Source organism: Lathamus discolor, chromosome 5 (genome assembly GCF_037157495.1).
Source record: "Lathamus discolor isolate bLatDis1 chromosome 5, bLatDis1.hap1, whole genome shotgun sequence".
Lineage (NCBI taxonomy): Eukaryota > Metazoa > Chordata > Aves > Psittaciformes > Psittacidae > Lathamus > Lathamus discolor.
In genome coordinates this window covers 4,687,814-4,712,314 of record NC_088888.1, presented here as the reverse complement: position 1 = coordinate 4,712,314, position 24,501 = coordinate 4,687,814, and the positions used below count along the sequence as shown (strand labels likewise).

The 24,501-nt window shown below is 42.3% G+C and overlaps 1 protein-coding gene and 1 long non-coding RNA gene across 10 annotated transcripts in view; one reads left to right on the top strand and one right to left on the bottom strand.

The window, feature by feature from the left end:
• The window catches only part of EPAS1 (endothelial PAS domain protein 1), a 112,506-nt gene extending 111,159 nt beyond the window's left edge, over positions 1 to 1,347 (top strand). For all 3 annotated transcript variants that reach the window (XM_065679483.1, XM_065679484.1, XM_065679482.1), the window contains exons 15-16: positions 66 to 251; positions 958 to 1,347. In XM_065679483.1, the coding sequence (XP_065535555.1) occupies positions 66 to 251; positions 958 to 1,109 (338 nt within the window). In that variant the 3' untranslated portion in view covers positions 1,110 to 1,347. The remainder of the gene's footprint in view (positions 1 to 65; positions 252 to 957) is intronic.
• LOC136014628 (uncharacterized) overlaps positions 1 to 24,501 on the bottom strand; it is a 66,280-nt gene that overhangs the window by 26,825 nt on the left and 14,954 nt on the right. For 6 of the 7 annotated variants that reach the window (XR_010612807.1, XR_010612809.1, XR_010612813.1 and 3 more), the window contains exons 2-3: positions 3,332 to 3,513; positions 148 to 258 (exon numbers count right to left, since the gene is read on the bottom strand). This is a non-coding gene — a long non-coding RNA (uncharacterized LOC136014628). Of the gene's footprint in view, positions 1 to 147; positions 259 to 3,331; positions 3,514 to 22,508; positions 22,632 to 24,501 lie in introns of all 7 variants that reach the window. The other variant, XR_010612808.1, reaches the window with a different exon arrangement.

The following is a 24,501-nucleotide window of genomic DNA, read 5'->3' as shown; positions in this document are numbered from 1 at the left end:
GTATTAGTATTATCTATTATTACACTGGCTTAACTTTTTTCTTTCCCCCCTATTGTGTAAATCAGATGAATTTGTCTGTAATTCGAGGGGCCTGAGCCAACCAATGAATCAACTGCAGCAGCAGCAACAACAGCAGCAGCAACCAACCTGTGGCAGTCCTGGAGAGAATTTGAAAGCAGGAGCATTTCCCCCTCCATTTTACAGTTCCCATTGTCAGGACTATGCTGTCCAGGCAGCTCATAAAGTGTCAGGTAAGAGCTGTCAAATACAGAAGTTGGAAAATGTTAGTACTTAGTTCTAGTGCTGATTTAATGGAAAAATACACTTAGAGGAGGCTGATAAATTAAGAACCAAAAATATTATTTCATAGCATGAGAAAATAGTTCTGTCGTTTAGTGTGAAACTTTAGTGATTACATTTGTTATATGAGGAAAAGACATTTTTGCACTTCATTTCAGTTAAACTTAACTTTTTACCTTCAAGGTTGAGTCATCCTCCATCCATATTCTTGTCTTGTGATACAATTGATTAAACTGTACTGAACAACTTCACTGCAGCATTGAAACAGGAGTTTGTAGATTACAGTCTTGAAAGCATTGTAAAAGTTAAAATAAGTAGTTAAAGGGGACATACATACATGTCCCTTTTAATATATAAGGGGAGTGAGTGTCAATTTATAAACTGTGTCTTTACCACAGCTTTCCTCATCTGCACCAATATAATTTTTCTCAGAACCATGTAAATTGGGGGTAGAAGTTAAAACCTGCACATGTCCGTGTGACATGCTTGCAACAGTTTAAGTCAGAGCCATGCATAGGTTTGCTCTGAAACCTCTACCTGCTGGTGGTTTGAGGCATATTGATATATAAACAAAATGAAATGAGAACTCGTATAAACAGAAGAAGGATGAGAGGAAATAGTCTCAGCACCATGCCTTACTTCTCTAATCTCTTCCAGGTATGACCAGTCGCCTGCTGGGGCCTTCCTTTGAACCCTACTTGTTGCCCGAGTTGACAAGATATGACTGTGAGGTGAACGTCCCTGTTTTGGGCAGCTCTACGCTTCTGCAGGGCAGTGAACTGCTCAGAGCGCTGGACCAGGCAACCTGAGCGATCCTGCAATATTCCTTGGCCTATACTGTTCAAAACAGCTTCAGTTTTTAAATATATTTTTGCAAGTAGACAATTTCTAATACAAATACACTTTTACAGGATTTTACTTAGATATTGAACCTGTCCACGTTACCAAATAGTGGCCTTTTGAAGTTACTCACTGTATTATTCATATTAAAGAAATACATCTACTGTATTTTTCTCTACTGCAATTAAAGTGTTGTTTAGAGTTTGATTACCTTCCCCTTGTCTCATTACCTGTAATTTATATGCTGAAATTTTCTGCAAATTTCATGCTAATGAAAAGCTGTGGTATAAATGCCTCATCCTGTGATGTACTTTGGCTGCAGTAGTGCAAAGATTTCTTTTTATTGCCAAAGATGAATGAAACAAATTTGATCTCAGACCACAGCTTTTTGTTGATCTGCCAAATTGAAATCTTCTGAGTCTTTCTGTTTTCCAGCATTTATTGTATTGTAACTTTAACTTTTGGAAAAGCATACTAAGGAAAAATCCCAGCCTTCTGCCTTCTCCCCTTTCCTTTCATTTTTATACTTTTTGTTGGAAGAAATGTGAATGGAGAACTGCAATGTTTGTGGGTATCTGTGAAAGTTGCACGTTGTAAGCTTTTTTTCCTCAGAAGCAAGCCACATTCTCAGCTGCCTTAACCTGGCTTAGCTCTACAGCCAAGGGAGTCCTACAGATTTACCCCAGTGGAGGATTTAGACCTGTGATTTCATTTGTTTGGGGTTTGGTTTTTGGCTTTGTTCTTTGTTGTTTCCTTTTCTTTTTAATTTCTCTCTGGGTCAGTTGTTGATCATCTCTTGGTACTTTTGCTATATCTAGGACACTTTAAGAGCTGTTTCTGATAAAACTAGTAGTATTTGTTAGGGTGTTGCTGATATTTCAGGAATCTGACTGGCGGCCAGTACTAACACCTCTGATTAATGTTACACTTCTTACCATCTTATATGCTAGCTAACAATATAATTGCAGTATTGAATCATTAAAACTAAGTAATATTTCCCAGGCTATTAGGCTAACTCAGTATAAATAGACAAAAAGAATTAAGGATTGTATAGCGAGATGAATAGCTGGCAGGCAGGTTTGTATCATTTTTACTTGCCTTACATTAATCAGTAGTTGAAATGTCATTAAAAGGTAGCCAGACATTTCGGAGCTCTTTTCCAACTACCATTTGTTGTTACACATGTATTAAAAAAAAAATTAAGGCTTTGAATGCATTCAAAGGCAAAGGAAATTTGAAGTTTGAATTACAACATATTTTAACAGCAAAAACACTGAAGTAGTATAAGGCAGGTGAGCAGTTCTGACTAGATCTACAGACCTACAGACCTAAATCTATGTTGGCATATACCATCTTGTTTCCTCCACTGGTATAAATCATTGTAGCTTCAAAGAAAATGGAGCAGTGGCAATGTGCAAAAGGTAAAAATCTGGCCTAGAACTGTAGAACAAAGATGTATTCTTTTGAGACTTCTGATTGCGCAGAAGCCTGGTTTATAAAATTGCTTTATATCATGCACTGACACTTGCAGAGAGGGAGCCTTGGGTTCATAGAGCACTTCAGAGTTCACTGGGTTAAGCAAGTCTTAACCACACACACTTAAGCTTAAAATCTTTTGCTATTGGTACATAATATAAAAAATCTGGTAGTCCTTATTGTAGGCAATGTTTTGAGAGTTTATTACCAAAAATAATCTGCTCCTAAAGTGAAGTTATTAGCATGTGGAATGTAAGCATCAAAACCTGATTAAAATTGGCAAGCCAGCTTTGACAAAGTTGTAGTGGCAAGGACTTAATGCTTCAAGGATTAAAGACACTTGAATCCCGCTCTTCTGTTTCTTATTTGTGTAGTTTCAGCATTAAAAATGTTATACCCTAACAGTTTACTAGAACACTCTGAAAAAATATTCCAAGTCTTAATATTAATCATACTTTTTATCATAATTATTTCATAATCTATATTGCTGAATTCTTATTGACAATATTATAACTGTATGGGAACTTTAACTTGATAAGGAAATGTATTTTGACACTGATACCTTATTAAAGTATACTGATCCTAAATTGTGACTCGTTTGCTATGAATTTGTTATTTGTTGTATCATTGTAAAACAAAAGTATTTATTAAATTATTTATAGAAAATAAAGGTTTGCATTGATCTTTGAAGAATGAAAGCATGAACAAAAGTTACCTGTGTTTGAGAGCTGGGAAGTACCACCAAGCTTTTTGAAGAGTTTACCCAGCTTTCCTCAAGTGGAGAATTAATGCCCTGCAGGCCACCCTTCTGAAACACCTCCTGTGGTCCAGACTGCTGATTCCGTTTCCAAAGCGTGTTTCTGTCTGAGGAGTTGCGGGTGCTTCTTGCATGTTACCCTTAAAAGAAAAAAAATGGACAAAATTACATTTTAGAGGCTGAATTGCTGCAGTTCCCTACTTCAGTTCCTGTGCCATAAACCCATCCTATTCTGGCAATCCCCAAGCCCATGGGCTTTCCCTATTTAAACCTCTGCTTTGCACCCCCATCACTTTATCCCAATACTGTTGCTAAACATGCCAATCCTTTTCTCTACAGGAATTACCGCTTTTGCCTATAGAATCACAGGATGATTTGGGTTGGAAGGCACTTTAGTGATCATCTGGTTCCAACACCTTCCACTAGACCAGGTTGCTCAAAGCTCACCTTCTCTGGGCAGCCTGTGCCAGCATCTTGCCACCCTCACAGGAAATGACTTCTTCCTAATCTAAATCTACCCTGTTTCATCCTAAAGGTGTTTCCCCCTTGTCCTGTCACTAACACCACTGGTCACACTGTAGGAGGACAGACACATTAAGAAATTCATCTCCAACCATGCACTTAAATTCAGACTGGACTCTGCAGCAGCTGTTGGTGCTTGACCCTTCTGATAACTGCCTTTGAGCCATGCAGTGCCCATAAAGATACCACTGAGCTGCTCAAGAGAAGTGAATCTTCTGAATAACCTGCATTAAGTGGGCTATCATAGCCTCCTTTTCTACATGGGATGCGCAGTAGGCATAGAAAGTAACTGCTTGCTTCTAAATCTGTTGTAATTAACAGTAGTCACACAACACCCAGCAGTGAAGAGTGAATAGTGGTGTACCTCTCAATTTCCTTTTTAAAGCATCCCATTGATCTTCAGGGCACTTGGACAAAGACTAACTCAGCATGTCAGATCCTAATCCAATTGAGGATTAAAACAAAAAGACAACCAGCCCATCTCTTAAGCAGATATTAACCTGTTCAGACCACTTTCAGCCTTTTAGAGGTTGTAATCACTAAACTGCTAAATATAAAACAATGCTGTGAGGCATTATTTTTTGGGGTACCCAACCGTAGCTTATTGCTAGCACTCATGCTGAAGAACTTCTAGCCCCCCCATGTTCAAGTTGCTTAAGGAACACACTAGTCATGCCTTCAGCAGTGATATTTTTTCACCTGTCTACAGCTCCATGTTTCTCACCTTAGTGCATTTTAGTGTTTTTTCCCTTACATATCTGGCAATTTACATATCTCAAAGACCCAAACCCTGGCCAGAAACATAATACATAAATTATATCAACAACCAGGTTTCGTTCTGCTGAACAGGAATTTATCACAGCTTTTTAAAAACTTTGATTTCCCCTCCCACTCTCCCAGTAGACCAGCAGAAGTGCTTAAAACTAAGCATACATCATCTTTCACTGCCTAGAAGCACCATTTCTTGGCATCAGACCTTGTATCTCTAACAGCACAGCACCGATCCCAACTATGTTGTTCAACACATTACATTCTGCTGAAAAATCAGGCAGTTTTGCCAAGCTCTCATAACTTGGGCTGGTCTCAGTCTCTGGCTGATTTTCAAGTCCTATCGTCCCTTTAAAATGATAAACACAATGCTTTTTCTAGAGCACAGATTTCAAGCAGGTAAGAGTCATGAACAAATCATTGAACAAATGATTGCAACAACCAACTGTAGGAAATTCTCAATATCCTGGTATATATTGCGATTACTAAATAAAACTGCAAAGAAAACCCCAGATAAGTTAGAGGGAAGTCCAGCTATCATTTTGGTCAAGACACCAGTCCCTAAGCAACACAGGTCTGTGGACTGTGGGTGATTCATCACGCTTGCAACAGTAGGCAGAGACATGAAAACTCCAACACACATCTATTCCAATTTTAGGCGAAGGTTTCATGTGTTACTTCTCCCTCAGGAGCTTTACAAAGCTATTTACAGGCATGCCAGATAAATAAATAAATAAATCAAAGAGCTACAGTGGAGAATGGAAATATTCACCTACATTGAAATAAGCAGTATTAATTATTTTCTTCCTTTCTTTCCCCTCCAACTCTCAGTACAGGCTTCCCAAGAAAGGAACAAACAACATCTGTAAATAAAGATAATCTTAACTCTATTTTCTTAGGACAACAAGAATCTGTCGCAAGCCCCAGTTCTGCTCCCTTAGCACAAGCCAAAACACAGCACAACAGCTGCCTTTTGGTTATCTGGGGCTGTGTCCAAGCTCACCCATGCCCACAGGGAAGGCAGGCTTGGATTCCTGCTTGCCCAAACTCTGTTCGCTGTTGTTGCTTTCCTTGCTCAATTCAAGCTACAAAAGCATGGCAGGAAGGCTGTAGCAGTTGGTATGTACCCCATTTTGGGGTGTTCACATTAAAAGTGGCTTCAAATGAAAAAGTGCTACTTTTCTAGCTACTCAGCTCAGAAGCACCACCGCCGTTCCTTTTGTCTCAAAGCCAGCCTGCAGTTCTGGCAGCTTGGGATGTGCCACAGGTCTCACATGGAACATTTTCCATGAAAAAGTCCTCAATTCCTGTAATCAAGGAGTTACTTAATTCTCCTCAGCCACGCCTCTCCGTAATGTGGTTAAGATGCCTCACCAGGGAACAGAAGCACATGCATGAACCTGGCTTACAAAGACAACCTGAAAGCCAGTCGGCACCAGTTCCTATGCCTTTGACACTGGACAGCAACAGGCAGCTGGAGGCAACAGCAGCTGCATCCCCCCCCTCCTGCACTCTCATCTGCTGTGGAAACTGCTGCATCTTAACCACAGTGGCTGTGCTTATGCTCGGGGCACATCTCAGAAATACAACTCCCCTTAGCTTCATTACAAGAAGAATAAGCAACTCCTCAAACCCCCTACTTGAAAGGTACGTTTTTAGACCTTGGAATTACAGGCAAAGCCGGCAAGTGAGATCCTCAAAGGCAACTGCACCAGTAAACATGAGTGAAACCCCCAGTGATAATTTAATGATATGATTTTTAAGCTAATGAGTTGAGTTCTACCTGTTGGTCTTTGAAGGATGGGCACTGACTGGATTTTGCAAGAAGCAGCATTATACCAACAGCTCCTGCGACTGAAACTCTGTCCGCGCATGGCACTGGCAAAGGCAAACAAACAGCTGTCTCTTGTGCAGAAGACACCCATCTCAAGCATTGCCTCCTCCAGGCACACTGGTGTCACCCTCTAGCATGTAGTTCCAGAAGGACCGTGGGTCCTAGAGAAACTACAGCTTGTTCATCCATCAAACACAAAAAATCCTCTAGTGTCTCAACAGCCGAACACGCTTCTTGGCTGCATCAAGCAACCTTTATTGCCTAGTCTTCATTCCTGGCCTTTTCCTCAGCTAATAGATGTCTGTTTCCATTTGCTACTCAAGCAAGTGATGGTGGGGTATGGATGAAAAAGGTTCTGCTGGCTCACAGACAGTACCTCTTTCATCATCCCCTTGACACTGTGCTTCAAGCAAAATCCTAACACATTTCAGATGTACATATAGTTTCTCCTGCAGTTCTGGAAAGGAGAGCAGAGTTGAGCAATTTCCCCAGACGGCTGAGCTTTGTAAAGCCAGAACAATTTCCCAGCCATAAGAGGAGCAGAGCAGTATGGGCTTGCTCTTGTAGTCATATCAGCACCATAGAGCTAACACTAGCGGGAGGGGAATCCAAATTTGCTGTTCCCCAAAACTTCTCCCTGTACAAATAATTGCGTGTTCCGGACAAAAATTAAGCCTGAGATAGAGCTGCATACAGTTCTTAAAGCACTTCCAGATGCTGCTTTGTGCTTGACAGACACCAACAAGCTCACTTAGGGTGCTACTTCTGACCACAAGCTTATCCCTTGGTATTTTCATCCCTGGGCAAGCCGTATGCACCCATTCACACAAGAGCTTGGCTGTTCAGAACTAGGAGAACACCAGGGTGCCCCAAAGGAGAGTGACCTGCAGGGATCTCTGCCCAATTATACCCGTAAGACAGAAAACTCAAAGGTTAACACTCCTGCAGGCAAACTAAAACCCACTCATGTCCACCAGAAAGAGTGATCACAAAGCCACTTCAGCAGAGTTTTATATAGGGAAGCTCTTTCTGAATACAACAGGGATGCATCTTCCCAGTTACAACTGTTTACACAACTGATTTCTCTAGTGAAAAAGTCCAGCAGCTTTAAAGCCTTGCTGTCCGTTTCTCAAGATGTTGGTAAAGGCCACGTCTGAGATGGAAGAGAAAAGCACAAATGAAAAGCTACCCACGACTGCCAAAAACCCAGACCGAAGGCCACGCAGCTCCCTGGCTTTATTCTATAGCAGAAGTTGTATGAACTTTGAAGTGGAAAGCTACAAAAGTGCCCTCCTATGATGAGCCGTAAGATCAATACAGATACATGTAATTTTAATTCATCCCCTCCTCCACACAGCAGCACCAAAACAGAGTTACACTGGATCAAATGAAGCATAAAATCAATGTCATCACCATCCATTTTTAGACACATTGCATGACATCTATTGGCTTTTTTCCTGGAAGAGCCAGCAACACTAATTGTGACCATCGCCTCTCTGCTAACACAGTGCTGTCCTTAACTGCAGCCCCCAAACCACACTGGAGTTCACAGAAAGCAAACCAGTGGAAGTTGACTGGGAAAACAGGTTGAGCCCCATTATTTTCATTTCAGCTGCAAACATCAAGATGAGCTTTCCCATGCCTTCCTCAGCTAAAGAGATGCTTGTCGTTTTTAGCATATCTAAAACTTTTAACACGGGTTGTTCAATTTGTTTCATCTTTAGTCAGATTTTGAGTGTGCAGTGTCACCACTTTTAGGGCCAGTCTGATGACCACAGAAATCTCAAAGATAAAGGAAACACCAACACTGAAGACTTCAATTTCTGGTCAACCTGCTCTCCCCTCTCAAAACCTCTCTTCAGCAGAATCTATGTTTAATCACAGGCAACACCTTGAACAACTGTGTGCTGGGTTTGCTCTTATCTAGCACCCCTTTCTGCCTTCCCTGCATCCACAGTAAGCATAGTCTGTGCAAAGCCACCCAAGCACTCTGAAAAGTGCACAAACACCTGGCTTTTGTAACCATTAATTATATCTTAATGTACCAAATAAACAACTTAACTTGCGCTTTCATATTTAGAGTGACTTCTCCAAGCTCCCCTCTTAGACGTTCTTCTTCCCCTCCCATGCAAAACCAAGAGGAAAGCATCTTTGGGAGGGGGAAAGAAAATTGAAACCCACTAAAATGCTTATCCAGCAGAGGAACCAGGAACCAATGAAGTATCTGGAACTCATTTAAGCTCATTGGAAATACAGGAATCGTTCAAGTCAACAGTGCTCTCATTCTTTCTGCAACACAAGTCCCTGCTGGGCAGGGTTTGTTTGCACTGAGGTTTTGTCTTAGAAACACACACACACTTAGCTAAATATGATTTTGTTTATCCAGGATTCCTTCTGTACTGTTCAGTGCACAAATTCTACAAACCTGTGCTGAAAATAATAAACAGGGTGAAAAGCGCCTGTGCCCAGCATCCAAGAACCACAACAGCAGGCTGCCATGCTGGGCATACTGAAAAGATGTATCCTGAAACCTACTCTAATTGGTTCTCTTCAAAACCTACCAGGAGAATCCTTTCCCCAGTGGGTATGTTGAGACTGGATCCCAAACAACACAACTCAGGAGAGCAGGAAAGTTCTCCTGTTGAGCAATTCGCCAGGATGTTTCCAAGAAAGTAGAAGGGATACTCCTATATTCCTTCCTCCTCTTCCCTGTTCCACGCATTGTGCCCCCTTTCCATGGAAGTCTCTCAAACAGGGTTTTGATTCTTTTAGGCAAAATGATGTCCTGACTCATGCCAAGGAAATAAATCCCATATGTCAACAAAGACTATACTACAAATCACTTGCTGAGGGGTGACCATTCCCAAGCAAGCCCAAGAAAAACGGGTCTTCTCCAGCCTGTGGCAGGAAGCCCTGCCCTCCACAGGGTATTCCTGACCCCAGTGTGGGAGCACCCAGAGTGCTGCAGGACATGCTGCAGCTTTGCCCAGCAGACGCTGCTGTTCCTTGAGTACCTTGAAGCCAGAAAAGCAGCGACTGCGTAAGCTCTTTATTTCATGTGCTGTCATTGCTGACCCAACGTAGGTCACTTATATGAAACCCATCTACTTAAGTTTAATGTAGATAACACACAATTCAGCTATATAGAATCATAGAATAGTTAGGGTTGGAAAGGACCTTAAGATCATCTAGTTCCAACCCCCTTTCATGGGCAGGGAAACCTTACACTAAACCATGTCACCCAAGGCTCTGCCCAACCTGGAATTGAACACAGCCAGGGATGGAGCATTCGCTATATATAGTAATATATAAGAGGGCAAATAAGCCTGGCAGTGCATTACTCCCACGATTCATGGAACATTCATCCAGAGCAACATCGTGTATGGCAAAAGCTGCTTAATAGGAAATTGCCAAAGGAAGCTTTCCAAAAACTGTCATTTCCACTTTCACAGTGGACCCCCAAGCTTCACTGCACAAAGGGCAAGAGCATAGCACACCTGCTATGCCATAGCCTACCCTGCTCTTCCCAGTGAGCCAACTGTAATGGCAGCAGCTTGCTAGGACCAAAAGCAGCATTCTAGGGTCACTCAACCTCGCTTGTGCTCAGCAGCCCTCGCTCACAACAGCTGATTTCAGAGCAACCAGGTACTTCCCCAATTTGCTGCACCCCCCAGCCATGCCCCCCCTTTCCTCACCACCAAGATGCCAAATTGTTCTCCTGAGTGAACATCTCCAGCTTGCCTTTCTACAGCGCCCATCAGCATTTAGAAATCCTTTTCCAGATGCTCTTATTGGAAATGCAGGCCACACAGTTACAAAAGGAGTTCTGGGATCTTGCCTGTACCACTGTGACTCATCTTTGAAAGTAGTATTGCAGCAGCATCAAAACATACATTCAAATTATTTGTTCATTCTTTGTTTAAAGTGAGATACAAAAGGAAAAGGATGTGGACAGTCGCATGCAGCACACTCTGCAGTTGAACAGGCCTAGTTTTGGCAACGAGACACATGTAGAACTAAATCAGTCCATACCCAAAGAGATACGGGCTTATGGGACTAAGCTCTGTTAAGAAAACTAGGCCTTCAAAACTGCGTTTTAAAGACAGTATGTTGCAGCTGTGCAGCTAATGATAGATATGGGAGACTCTGATGCACTGGCACCACACCGTGCCAGTGACTAATGCTGAAAGAATAAACCCATTCTCCTTTGGGATCTCCAGTCAAGACCCAAGCAAACAGGTACTTTTGCAATAAACGAGGAAATAGGACAGAGTGCCTTTGGAGGCACAAGTCAGCAGGGTGCAAGGAGGCCTTTTTGAAAACAATACCAACTATTCTCTCCATGTTTCAAATGGAAACAAGGAGACTGTCATCCATTTCTACTCAAGCACAACACGCTCCTGCACAACATTTCTTTCTGCTGAGAATTCATTACATCTTTGGATTTTTCTATTCTATTGAAAATCACCTGACTCGGATGTTTTAACTTCTCATTGTCTCTCCTCAGCAGCTACACAAACATAATTCACAGGCTCCAAAGAATGAGCTACTTTGAAAACTTAACTTTTCAAACAACCCAGAGAAGATGGCTGTCATCCTTTCATTTCCAACCAGCAGTCTGTGTAGATTTTACTACAATCGATTCATGTCTATGTCATGTTTCATTTTCATGCTTCATTTTACAAGCCCACTAATCAAACTAATGAGGTTGAATGTGAAGAAACCCCTTTGTTTCAAGCTGAACAGCCTCTGAAACCACAGTTACAGTGGTCTTTCTTTGCTTACTCATTTCCTGTTTGCAAGTAATAGCAAAAAAATACAGTATTACAGAATTTTCCTGCTAAACCTTAAAGGCAGAAAACCATCTTATTACAACATCGCCTGTAGTTCACAGGAGTTCAAGCTATATATTGATGTAAGGGGGTCACAGTGCCTTCCACATGTGAACAAGTTTAAATGAAAACAAAGTCTTATTTACTGCTTAGGAAGGGTCACAAGTATGTTCTGTATGTTCCAAATCGGTGGCTTAAGATGGTCCAGTGAGCAAATGCCTGTTTGCAGGCAGCAGGGAGTTTGTGCTGTGCTGACCATGCTCCTGCATGGAGGACTCTATTTCCCCGAGCCTGAAACATGACCAGGACCTGCGTAAAGACCAGGACCTTCCTCATTCACCAGCCCATCTAAACCGTGAGCCACATATATAGAGATAATCCAAGGCAGGAGACAGAAACTAGAAGTGCAGATGGAAATTCCCACTCGGGGATTCATTACGCAGCCATCCCAGGCTGCAATACAAACCCACCAGTGCTCCTCAGAGCTTTTTGTCATGAGTCAATAGGGATAGAGAGAGACACAAAGAGACTTACAAGGGAATACATGCAATTATGGGACAGTGCCACAAAGAACAGCACTGTCAGCCCACACACAATTCCAGTAAACTTGAAATCGTAATCTCTTAGAAGTCTTGGCTTGAATTCATTTATCTAAGTATTGTTTTCTGCTTAATATCACATACAAACCTCCATCCCACCCTTGCTTTGGAAAGCAAAGTATCAGTCACAGTATGTAACAGTAACCAGAGAAAGGCATGTTTCTAATCTTCTAAATACCCAAAGTAGCTGCCCAGACCATCTGTGGAACAAGTGACAATCACATTGCAGAGAGTCAGAAGGTCACAGAGCACTCTACCTTTACCATCAGGGTTACTATCAGTATTACTAGATTGGCTCATATGAATGTATGAGTGGTTCAGAGTTGTCTTAAAGATGCTGGATATACCTGTAAAAGGCCACAAGGATGGGGAGTGAGCAAGATTCTCTATTTTAGCCTGTGGCATGATGACAGCACAAGCACAGTGCCGCGGTTTAAATCTGGGAAAACCGTGGCTCCCAGACAAAGCATAATGCACCCACAGACAAAAATCCAGGCTACCATTCCCTCCTAAAGCCATAAGCCAAACATGAGAAATGCACTACTGCTACAATACATACCAGGCTATGGCAGAAGCTTTTAGCTCTTACATGTCATCTACAACATCACAAATGGAAAGTTTTTGGAATATGGGGGATTAGAGGTACCAATCACTAAGTCTCCTTGTCCCCAACCAGTCCATGGAGACGGGGTGAAGATTTATCATGCCACAGCAGGAGCCAACACTATTTCTATGTGGGTTTCACCTGGTTAACCTTCAGCACTTTCCTAGGGGAAAGAAGGGGCATCCTGCCCTTTCCCACTCCTGGAACAAAGACATCTATCATGGAGCAGCATCCTGCATGTCAGCAGGAGCCTGGCTGTGGAGATGGATGTGGGACGACTATTAGCTAGAGCCTATATCCACCCACAGAAACCAGACTTTTGGAAGTGCTTTTGTTTCTCTTCTTTTTCACAGGAGACAAACCCAAGCCACTCATCAGGAGTACCATGGCAGGTAAATAACTAAGAGCTGATGGATCTGAAGAGTTGTGTGCAGAAAAAGCACTGTAGCTTTCAACTATCTCAAGTGATCCTCTGATGTTTAATTAGGAATAATTAAAGAACAAACAAAAAGCCCGAATCCTTTCATGAATACTTCATAGGGACATGCTAGTTATTTCAAACGGGAGCTTGATTCCAGGGTGCAGACTCCCTTTGCACAGAAGCAGAGGAAAAGCAAACTAATCTGTTAAAGAAATAGAGCAAAAAGGTGTCAGATTTCTTCCAAAACAGAGATATTTTTGACAACAAACTGGTTAGTAAGCTTAAACAAGATGACTGACTAATGACAGACAGTGATCCCCCACAATCAGCCTCAAGACACAGGTGTTATTAAAAATCAACATGTAGCTTTACTGAAGTCTTTAAACACTGAACTGCCTCCCAGACATGGGAAAAGAATAAAACCGCCTGAGCGGCTTGGGTTTGGCATAGAAAAAGAGAGTTCATTAAGGAATTGGGTTATTCCCAAACTGTGCTGTTTAAAAAGCCCCATTATACCTGCTGCACAATAGGTGGGATCCACTTTCTTTCAGCAACACTTATGTCAGATGTTAATTCAAGACTGTACCGTGTTTAACAAATACTCCCCTAAGAGAAACTGCCGAAAAGAGGTAAAGTCATCTCTCTGGGAGCACTGCAAGGGGAAGCTCACTAACTACAGCGTGCGGGTGAAAAGCAGGTGACACGGTAACATGCGTTCAAGCAAGGTGGAAGATGGAATATCATTTAGAGTCGTCAGGGATACAGGATGAGCAATGGAAGAGGATGATGGTGCTCCTCAAAGCAAGGAAGCTCAGCATTTACCATCCCACTACACCTCCTGAATTCTCTCTCGTCCTTGGCGCAATGCATATTTTGCTTCTCTAGAGAAGACTGTGCCCTGACCCACTGGATGCCCGCTCTGTGCTGAGGGCTGCAGCTCCTGCATTCGGCAGAGCAGGGGATAGATAGTCCCCATCTCTTGAGCATCCCACAGGCACACTCCTCCTCCCGCGGGGACCACGGGAGACAGGACAGAGCGCCACAGCTGCAGGGGCAGCTGCAAGGGCAGCGAGCCACACGCAACCGGTGAATGGGCAGACACGTCCTCCCTCCAGCAGATGTGGAGGCAGCCCACGGAGGCCACCCTGTGCGAGGGCACTGGCACGGGGGCTGCCCTCACATCCTGCCCCGGCACACCAGCTGCACAGCCCAGCTGTGCACCGTGCCAGACAGGCACTGGCACGGCAAGGAGGGAGGGCACGGTGGAGATGACCAAAAGGCAGCACTGGGAGAGTTGAGAAATGAACCACAGCACCCACCCACAACACTGCACTGCTTCTTAGAAGGCCATGCCCCAGGAAGCCATGGGGTCTTGCCTTCCCCCTCCACAGCCACAGGAGCATGCTGGGTGCACCAAAGGGCACCAGGGCAAGATGCAGGAGCATCAGTTTCAGCAGGAGGACTATGAAATGGAGACCGTGCCAGCCAACCCCCAACAGTAACTTTTGTCTCATTTTAGCACCAGATGCCTACAGACCCTCTGGAAGGTGCCAATTGTGAGTCTTGGAGCTACATTTGGAAACTGAGGGGTTGCACGGGGTTGCAGCACGTTCCTGACTGCTGACCATGGAAGAAAGAGGCTCTGCAGCCACACAGGAGGAACAGAAGTGTAGAAGGAGGAAGGGGTGGCACCCCTTTCTTCCTTGCATCACCGATTCATTTAGACTTGAAGTTCTCTGGGGCAGGGATTTTCTCTCCCTGACAGTTTTCAAAGTACCTCTGAGGATGGAACCTTGAAGACATACAGAAATTCCCGTAGACAGAAAAAATATGAAGCAAGAAAGAGGAATTCTAGTCACAAGATGACAATATAGAGGAGACATTTAAATTGGCCTCTGCCTCTCTAAGCAGTTACCGCTCACCAGTGATGCTTTTACACTACTGTTGTGCACTTCTTCCTGGCTTACCAATGTGTCACATCAGCACTACGTATGAATCCTCAAATATATTTCTGGTCACCTCTTCACAGAATCATATAATGGTTTGGGCTGGAAAGGACCTTAAATATCATCCAGTTTCAACCCCCTGCTATGAGCAGGGACACCTTCCACTAGACCAGGTTGCTTCAAGCCCCATGCAACCTGGCCTTAAACACTGTCAGGTATAGGACAGCCACAACTTCTCTGGGCACCCTGTGCCAATATCTTGGCTCCCTCATAGTGAAGAGCTTCTTCCCAAGATCTCATCTAAGTCCCCCCTCTGTCAGTTTGAAGCCATTCCCATTTGCCCTGTCACTACATGTCCTGTTAAAAGTCCCTCTCCAGGTTTCTTGTAGGCCCCCTTTAGGTATCAGAACACTGCTATAAGGTCTCCCCTGAGCCTTCTTTTCTCATGCCCAGCCAATCTTCCCTTGCATCACCAAAACCAGCACTTCATGCAAAATAATCAACAAGTCTGCTGATCAGAGCAGACTTTAACTAGGAAACAAAGCATCACAGCTTCATGACAACCCTTTTCCCTTGCATTCCCAAGGGCATAGCACTCTCGCTGTTTAACAGGACACTTTGTCTTCGGCATTTGTGTCACTGTAGCTAAGTGATCACCAATAGCTAAGCTCTCAAGTTATAGTAATAAATATCAGCAGGGGTAAGTCCATGAGTATCATATTAACTTAAACCACACAAAAATTACAGCCTGATGCACTGACCACCCCGGACACAATGAGTTCCAGGGCAGTTAGCATACCCTCCTCATAGCAAACTAACAGACCTGCCCCTGTGGTGATAAAGTGCTGAATTTCATCTAGAGCTCTAATCTCGCACATGGTCCTTCACCATCTCCTGGCCCTGCTGCTATTCTTGCAGTTTTTAAATACTCTGGAGGAATCACCATATCTTTCTAAAGGAAGTTCAGCTGCACAAAGTGAGCAAAGACAAACAAAACTAAGTAACAGTGCCTCGATTCCATTTCAAAACTAACAACCCTACATTGCTTGAACAAGCAGAACAAATGATAGTCTACAGCCCAGCAGCAGGAAAGGTCACATTATTGTTGTGGTTATTTTTCATGCTTAACCCCTCCCATCTCATCTGCTCTTTTCTTCCATGTCCTCACATAGTGCAGCCTGATCTCCGCGTGGGAGCCTGTCTCACTGATCTAAATGTAGGATGGGGACCTTAAAACTTTCCTGAAACAGAAGGGGCCCAGTTTCCATCAGGAAATAAGAGCTACTGTACTGCTCTAGGATTTTGAGCTACAGCTGTTTAATAAATTTAAGGTTTACTCTACCAATTTTTCAAAATCTCCTGCAGAGAAATTATCAAGAAACATTCGAGCATCATAAAGGGCACGCACTTAAAAATATAAGAAAAATAGACTGAAACTCCCAAAGCACCATCTCTCTCTTCAGTTGCTTTAGTTCCAAAAGGATGGGTTTAAAGGCAGAATACTTATGCAGCGGGAAACATGTAGGTTTATACACTTTAATGTGTTATAATTGAGGGGAGGAAAGAAAGCTGTCTTCCACCCCTGACATATATTTCAGGCAATATTTTGGACCTAAAGAAGGGTTTACACATCCCAAAGTCAGGTTTTGGAGAGTAGAGCTTAACATAGGACTTCATGCAGTTTCACAACAACATAGTTTAACAACAACAAAGGAACATCACAATATTATATCATTTATTCTCAGAGCTTTTTGTTACATAATTCTCACCCAACCATCCTTCAGACTTATTCCAGGGAAACACACAACAATAATGTGTGTATATTTTGCTCTACAGTCTTTCCTCAATATGAAAATAATCTTTTCTTGAGTTGTTCTCATTAGTTCCTAAAGGAAACATTAACATCAGCAGATCTGATAACAGACAAAATCTTCAGAACGGTTAGACAATGTTTATGCTTATAACCAAAATCCCATAACAGACTAAGCCCTTTGGGATGAGTAAGCAGAAAAGAACATCTAGACAGCATAAGTATCATGCCATATGCTCCTTCATTAAAGCAACTGTGCAGCGCTCGTTCAAACAGCTGAACTTTTTAACTTTCTTTATGCTTCTCCAATAATAAACCGGTGAAATTACCTTCCTCCCCTGCCCACTACACAGCTTGCCCTTTAGCAATATTCATCTGAAGGACAGCAAACTACTACAGTTAAACTCTATCATCCCCCCAGGATTCCTGAAACTGAAACAGTTTAGCCCTGATAAGAAGTTTTTAATGGGCTCTTCCCAGAAGCACGCATATTTTCTAAGAAAATTTACCTAAGAAAAGCGAAGCAATGAAGCACACAACTGCCTGTTTATGTAAGTCCATTCATGTGCAAACATGTGCATGAATACCGAAGGCTGAGACTTGGGATCTCCTTCGAAGGTACTTCGAATGAAAATGTCATGACTTAGTGCAGACAAGGTCTTAAAACCAGAGGTTCTGGGTGTTGGAATTTGAAACTTCTTTGGTGAGAAATCGGTCTTGGTCATGATGAAACAGTCTGTCAACATCGGGCTTCTGAAAGTATCAAGTGTTTTGCATATATAAATGCTGACAATTTAGTTAACTAAATTCAAGATCATTTAGCTTTATGCATGTTTCAGGTTTACTTAGAGGTAGACCACACAATATGTCAAGCTTCTCTACTTTCTGTTTTGTATTTGTAAAAAACTGTGAATACATATCTTCTCTGTGTTACTCAGTTTTCCTATGGAGTCCACAAAAAGAAAGATTTCCTAGGCAGAGTGAATTGTTTACCCTTCTCAGGGGTGACAAAACACAAATGGACTCTGGTCTAGAGACAGAATTATCTGTGCAAATGTACAATTAAGACAATATGGCCTTTGAGCATACTTACAGATGCAAACCCATCCCATTCAGATGATTTAAACATGGTATAAAGCGCAAAGAAAACAAAAACTCATTGCATTTCACTATCCATAAAGCAATATTTCTAAAACTCGCTTCTGAATCCATTAGAGAGAACAGAGGACTAAAGCTCCTTCACAACATTTCTCTGCATGGTCTACTTATATACGGGAAACTCATCAAATCCTCATTGTGATAGCAATGCAGGAGCTCCCACAGCTGCTCCCACAGTCCCCAGACTGCCTTCTGGGCTGTTTATAAAGGAAAGTCAGAGGATTTACACAAGTACATGAGGGTTCAAGAAGTGTTAGACCCAAGATTATCACACATTTCCCTCCAAGTGTGCCAGCAGTAAAGTACCTGTGACCCTCCACTGTAACCTTGTATTTCCTTTCATCACAAAACTTGCTAGCAAAGAAATCCCAAGTACCTGAATTCTGAGCACCTGTGATGGAAGAAAAGCCTCTAGGTCATATTCCCACAACTCAAAGCTAGACTGTTTGAAAGAGATCCAGATGCCACTCCTAATGGTCCTTTTTGATGAGCAGAAATCACTGACTAATGATGCCCAGGAGGTATCTTTCTACCCTCTGCAGAGCTGCAGTCATTTTTACGATTCTCCATTCAACACTACTGATGCACATTTCTATCATCATGGCATATTGTTGCATCTTGTATTCGGTGTAACTTACAATTTTACGCCCTCTTACCCTAGAAAGATGTCAAGAATCATACCATCATAACGTGAAAAACTAACTTTGCAAACAGGCTGATAGCAGCTGCTCCTGAACATCTGGCTTAACCTGTTGCCAGAAGCACAATCATCCCTTAGAATGCTCAACTGCCAGAGAGGTTAGGAGTCACAGTTTCTAGTATATTCCTTTTTTTACCTGTATAATGAACAGCAATTACCAAAAATAAGCTATAAACTAGAAAAATCCCTCCCTTCTAGACTTAAGTGGAAAGAGCTGTCTTCTCAAGAGAAGACTCTGTATGCATTCTGGACACAGTATTCATAAAAAAAGCCTTTCCCAAACTTTACTCTCTGAATACCATCCTTTCCCCTGGTTCACTCTACTGGCAATGATAAGAGGTAGATGGGCTCTACGCAGGGCTACTCAAACTGAACAGCCCTGAGGAAGGGCCTGCCTTTGATCTTGGTGGTATGCACAAAGACACAATAAAACCCAGTAAAACACATACAGTCATGAGGAAAAAAGATGAAAGATCTTTGGACTAGCTAATTTGTTGCTAATTTTGCCCATTTGGTTTCGAAAGAGGCTGAGAAGGAAAAAGACTAAGCAAACTTCTAACATTGCTAAGAAACTGCTGGACAGGTGATAACTGTTACATGGTTTAACATCTATTGGCAAATAAGCAAGCTGGAAAATATTGCCCACTTTCACATGGCTTCCTGTCCAGTAAGGAGGTTTCCATCTAAGTTCTTCACATCTTTGCTCAACATGAACTCTTTGCCAAAAGCGATCATACCGCCCAGGCTCAAACATCAGTCACAGTTCACTGTCAAAGGTATGCCTGTCCTGTGTTGAATTTGTGGGCATCTTGTTTCCGTAAATTGTTTCTGGTTTTATTCATTAGGTCATCTACATAACCTTGTTACTAGGGGACAAAAGGATGTAAAAGCATTGCCAGAGCTATTCCTCTATCTCCTTTACACCCCGCAAATCAACTCTCTCCTATGTATCCTGTGAAAAAATAAGCTTCAAGGCAGAGCTGAGACATACTAGCCCAACTTTAAAACTCTATTCTTTCTATCAAGTATGAACATTAACTTCAACTTATAAATTTAGGAGAGTTGGCAAGGATGAATTATTCACCTCCTGTGTTTCTGGTCCCGTTCAAGATTTTTCAGGCTTCAGTTCACAGACTAACCATGGTTTGCTTGGAATGGGAAGGGACCATGCCTGAGAGTGATCTCATTCATTCCTATGCCCACTGGGGATTCTCATATCTTACAAAGTGTTTCAATGCTACAAACCACTTCAGTTAATCTAGTTATTCTTCTTTCCTTTACTGATCCTAGAATGTCTTCATATGCAATGTTTTTCTGTAAGTATGTTGTCAAACCATTGCAGAGACTTTGTCAGTGATCATATCTGCTTTGCCTTAAGCATAGAAAAAAACTCAAGCCAAGAATTATTCAGATCTAGTCAGAGAATCATTCAAGTATTTTTTTTACATTTAGTTCACAGCTAAAATACAAACTTAAATAAGATGTAAAACAGACTTCTCTTTACAAGACTGAAATTTATCCCTTACACTAGCATAAAACTCCAAGGTAGCTCAGAAAGGAAATTACACAGACTCTTTTGCCTTAGTTTGTCTGGAAGTAAAGTGAAAATAAGCATGGGTCATTGCTGAATACGACAAAGTAGCTAGGGACTGAAATGCTTTATGTAATATTTCTCCTTTTAAAGCATACAAATGTTCTTTCAACTTCAGTATTCACAGTGAGCATTTAAAGGCCATGAACTTGAAGAGCACGTTGTTAAACTCTTCTCCCAAATACAGCTGTCAGGGTGGAATAAGAAAAATACCTCTCGAATTGTTTTTATTGTGCATATCTACAGGACATAGGCGAATACCTATGTAACCTGCTGTTGCTTTAAACACAAAAGAAGCATGGATGGGAGAACCACACCCAGATTCCAGTTTACAAGCAAACCCTGTTACATCTTTCCAAGTCAGGTGTTTCAGAGTGGTCTGTCTCTTTACCTATGTAATAATTCCCAGTTGTCTAAAATACTGACCTTCCATCAGATGGGCTATGTGTTTGGAAACAAGAAATGAAAAAATTGTGGAATAGCATGGGTTCAGTAGAGCAAAAAGGTATTTTCCTTGTGTCAACAAAACCATAGCAATGTTCAAATGCTTTTCATACTTGGCTTTAGTATCTTATGATACATCTGTTGCTTTTAGTAGTCATGTCTCAATCCTTATTCACATGCAGTGAACCAGATGAACTAGATTCATGCCTACGCAGATGCCCACATTCAGGCTTACTGGCTATCTCATACACCTACAAGATCACCTGTCCCAGGCCTCTTGGTTCACACATGTTGCTTAACCAAGCTGTATTGTTCACCTTGTAACAAAATACCTTCCCTCTTCCAGGAGGCCAAATACATTATCAGCCGTTCACCATTTATATTGACTTTTCTATATTAGCATAGTGCTTCTATGGAAGATATAAGGAAGAAATTCTTTACTGTGAGGGTGGTGAGACCCTGGAACAAGCTGTCCAAGGAAGTCAGGAATGCTCCATCCCTCGCAGTGTTCAAATCCAGGTTGGATGGGGCTTGGAGCAACCTGGTCTAGTGGAAGATGTCCCTGCCTGTGAGATTTAAGTCCCTTCCAACCCAAACCATTCTACGATTCTTTGTGTTAGACAAATGCAGATTTGTCTATAGACGCATCTTAAACCCTTAATCACTAGATCATCACTCCTTACCAACAATGTTAGACACTTGCAGTTTGAAAATCCATGTATGACAGTTTAAAGTGGAAAATCTTTTAGTGTATGAACAGAGGTTAGGCGCTCATACTACAGTGTTTCTGTCCTTGGGTTCTTGCACCAAGGGAAATAGTTTATAATGAAAGATTGTCAGATCTATGGAACATTACAGAACTGCTGTTCACATGCTCCCACCCTGCAAAGAAGCAGCATCAGGTAGAAGCATGAAAATCTATAGATTTGGCACTTACCTCCAGCTTTCATATTTTCTACCTTATTCTACCTCACCACCGATTTTTCCACTGTGATACTGAAAGGAGTAGGACAGCTGCAATTCTAATGGAAACACCTAGCAACTTCTATTTGCCATAGAGTTTCAAAGGTGTGGTCAGTAGCACAAACTGACTAAGCAATACATTTGAACTGCAATGCAGTTCTAGATATCAAGATCCGAGGATACACTATAGGCCAGTTTAGCCATTAGCAGGCAGAGACCAAACAGGGATGAAGTCATCCCACCATGGCAAAAGGCAAATCGTGCTCTTCATGTCACCTTGTCCTGCAGGGGACAAGGGAAGATGAGCACAGTGAGAAGCCTTCTAACAGGATGATTCACTTATCTTTTTCCATTTCTGTCTGTCCTGATACAGGGCAAAATGACCTGTATCTTGTCTGCTACTGAAATACTAGCCCTGCTACACAGGCGCAGCCAACCTAAGCTCTGAGAAGCACTGTCTTTGCTGTAGATAGGCAGATGTGCTTCCTACCATGTGAAGGACAGATGCTGGAGAACGCCGTTTGAGATTTATTGCTTCCAAACAGAAACATCACTATGCAGTAACATGCTCCATCATCGAACAATGATAAACAACCCACCCCCCAAAAAAATCCATGAGAGCAAAACGGTAACTTTCACATTGAACATTCAACCAACAAACACATCAAAATCAAGGGTGAGAAATGCTTTAGGTCACAGCTAAGGGTGAATCACCAGGGTTCCCCTGACTACAGAAATCTGTGATCAGAAAGCAGACAGGTTTTTACCCAGCTGCTTGAGAGCTTTGAGATGGGCTGAGACTATGGACCTGGTAGAATAGGTAGTATAGAAGAAGCACCATCCTCATTAAAGATGAGATCTACTCCAAAGATGTGCATGTATGTGTTTTCCTTACAACGAAGAAGCAAATTCCTAGCCTTCAAGAAGCAAACCCAAACGGTACCTTACATAAAGCTTCTAGAGCCAAAGGCAATCTCAGCAATAACTTGGACAACTTCAGATTTTTCACAGTACGTTTTCAGGAGCTTTGTTTCAGCAGTTTCAGAAAGTATTTGAGAGCTGTGACCTGAAAGAGCACAGAAGTTCATAATGAATGTTGACATCTGCTTAACCTCACACCTCTATTTCTGTTCCCAGTACAGCTATGACTGTCACTGATTAAAGTCAGTGTCACAACCTTTCATATTAACTCTAGAACATAGAAAACTTTAACTTCCAGCTGTAAGCAAGGGCAGTAGCAGGAAAAAATGGGGGGGGGTGGGGGGGTGGGGGGGGGTGGGTAGAAAAAGGATACAGTAAAAAAAATTGAATTTCTTTATTTAGTGATCATCATGACCTGTCTTTAACCCAAACACTATGGTTAATAGGTTTCCTGTCGGCATCATGTGATTAGACAGCTCTTGCACCTGTTAGCATATTTAGGCATATATTTTTGTGTTAACGGCCAGCGTCTTTTTCTCTATAAGCCACGACTACATTTTAAATTGCTTAAGTCAACTTCCTCAAGCAACCACAGAGTGAGAGGTTCTCGTGGGAAAAAAAAAAATAATAAAAAGAGATGCTAGGCATCAGTTTTCAGTTCAGAAAACCTCAATTCAACCTATAATTGTCTTCTCCCTTCTTCTGATAAGACATTGCAAACTACCTGGTCAAAATACAGGATAATAAATATAGAGGGGAATAATAGGTCACAGGTGGAAAAATATCTTTATGTTTTATCTTTGTTTTGAAGCGTTGTTGCTTTACCCAGATTATTGCAGATAACACGTTCTCCAAGGGTAAACACCATAGTATTCATCTACAGCTGCTTAGAAGAATGTAAGTAATACCGGGTCTGGGGAGAGGACAGAAGGCTTGTGGCACAGGGCATCTCATAGAGTATCTCTAACTCCTCTCCTATAGGTTTGCACCCAGAAAATAATCTCAGTAAGAAAATACAAGATATTTATCGAGGGAACAGCAGAGTGGTTTACACTATTCTTCGCTTCCATTGTGCCTCAGAGTTATTAATACAGTTTCCTTCTTCCGGGTTACACATCAGGGCCAGGTTTTGCAATCATATTTTACTACTGCCCTGGTAACCCATTTGCCTTTATTCTCACCTCCACTCATTCCTTTTTCAGAGCTCCTTGAAGGGGCAGAGCTAGATTTCCACTCCCTGCCTGTGCAACACAACTGGCTCCTTTTGCACCAAAGTACAGGGGGACGACTGTGTCTGGGGTGGGTTTCACTTAAAGGCTTTGTACGTGCTGATGCTCGCATGCGGGCAGAGGGCCATCACACGAGGTCCACCCCAAATATCAGGCAGTCACTGTGGCAGTGACAAAGTGCGTTTCTTTGAGGCCATTGGTACAGTGACATGCAAATAACTTTATTGAAGTATCTTCTGCCAGCATTGTTCATAGTTTCACATACAGAAATGGATGGGAAAGATGCTCAAATATAAAATACCACAACACTGGCATACCAGTTCAACCGTATTTGTGTGTTGCATAAAACACAGTTCTCTGGAATAGCTGAGACTTCGCAATTTGGGTCTGGGGGTTTTTTGTTAGCATGTGCAAGACCTGAGATACTCTCCAATTATCTGATTCTGGCTCGCAGTCACTAAACCCTTTGTATGTCCACACCCAGGTCCTGCATGAACTCTGACCAACCACTGCCCTGCACTCAGCCCACTCAAACTGAAGCAAGGGCTTCTTCGGAAGAGGCTGCTCTGCGCTGAACAAACAAGCACCACCCAGCATCACACTGAACAGAAAGATTCACGATTTGTGCCTTTCTTCCAGCTTGCTTTTTCATTTGCAAAAGAAGCCATTTCCACAAAAGCTGAGGGTGGAGAGCAGACTTGTTTTCTGGCCTGACGTTTGCCCAGGCTGACAGGTAGCATAGCTCAACGATACAGGAGTTGAAGAAGGAACCTGCTAGCTCTCACT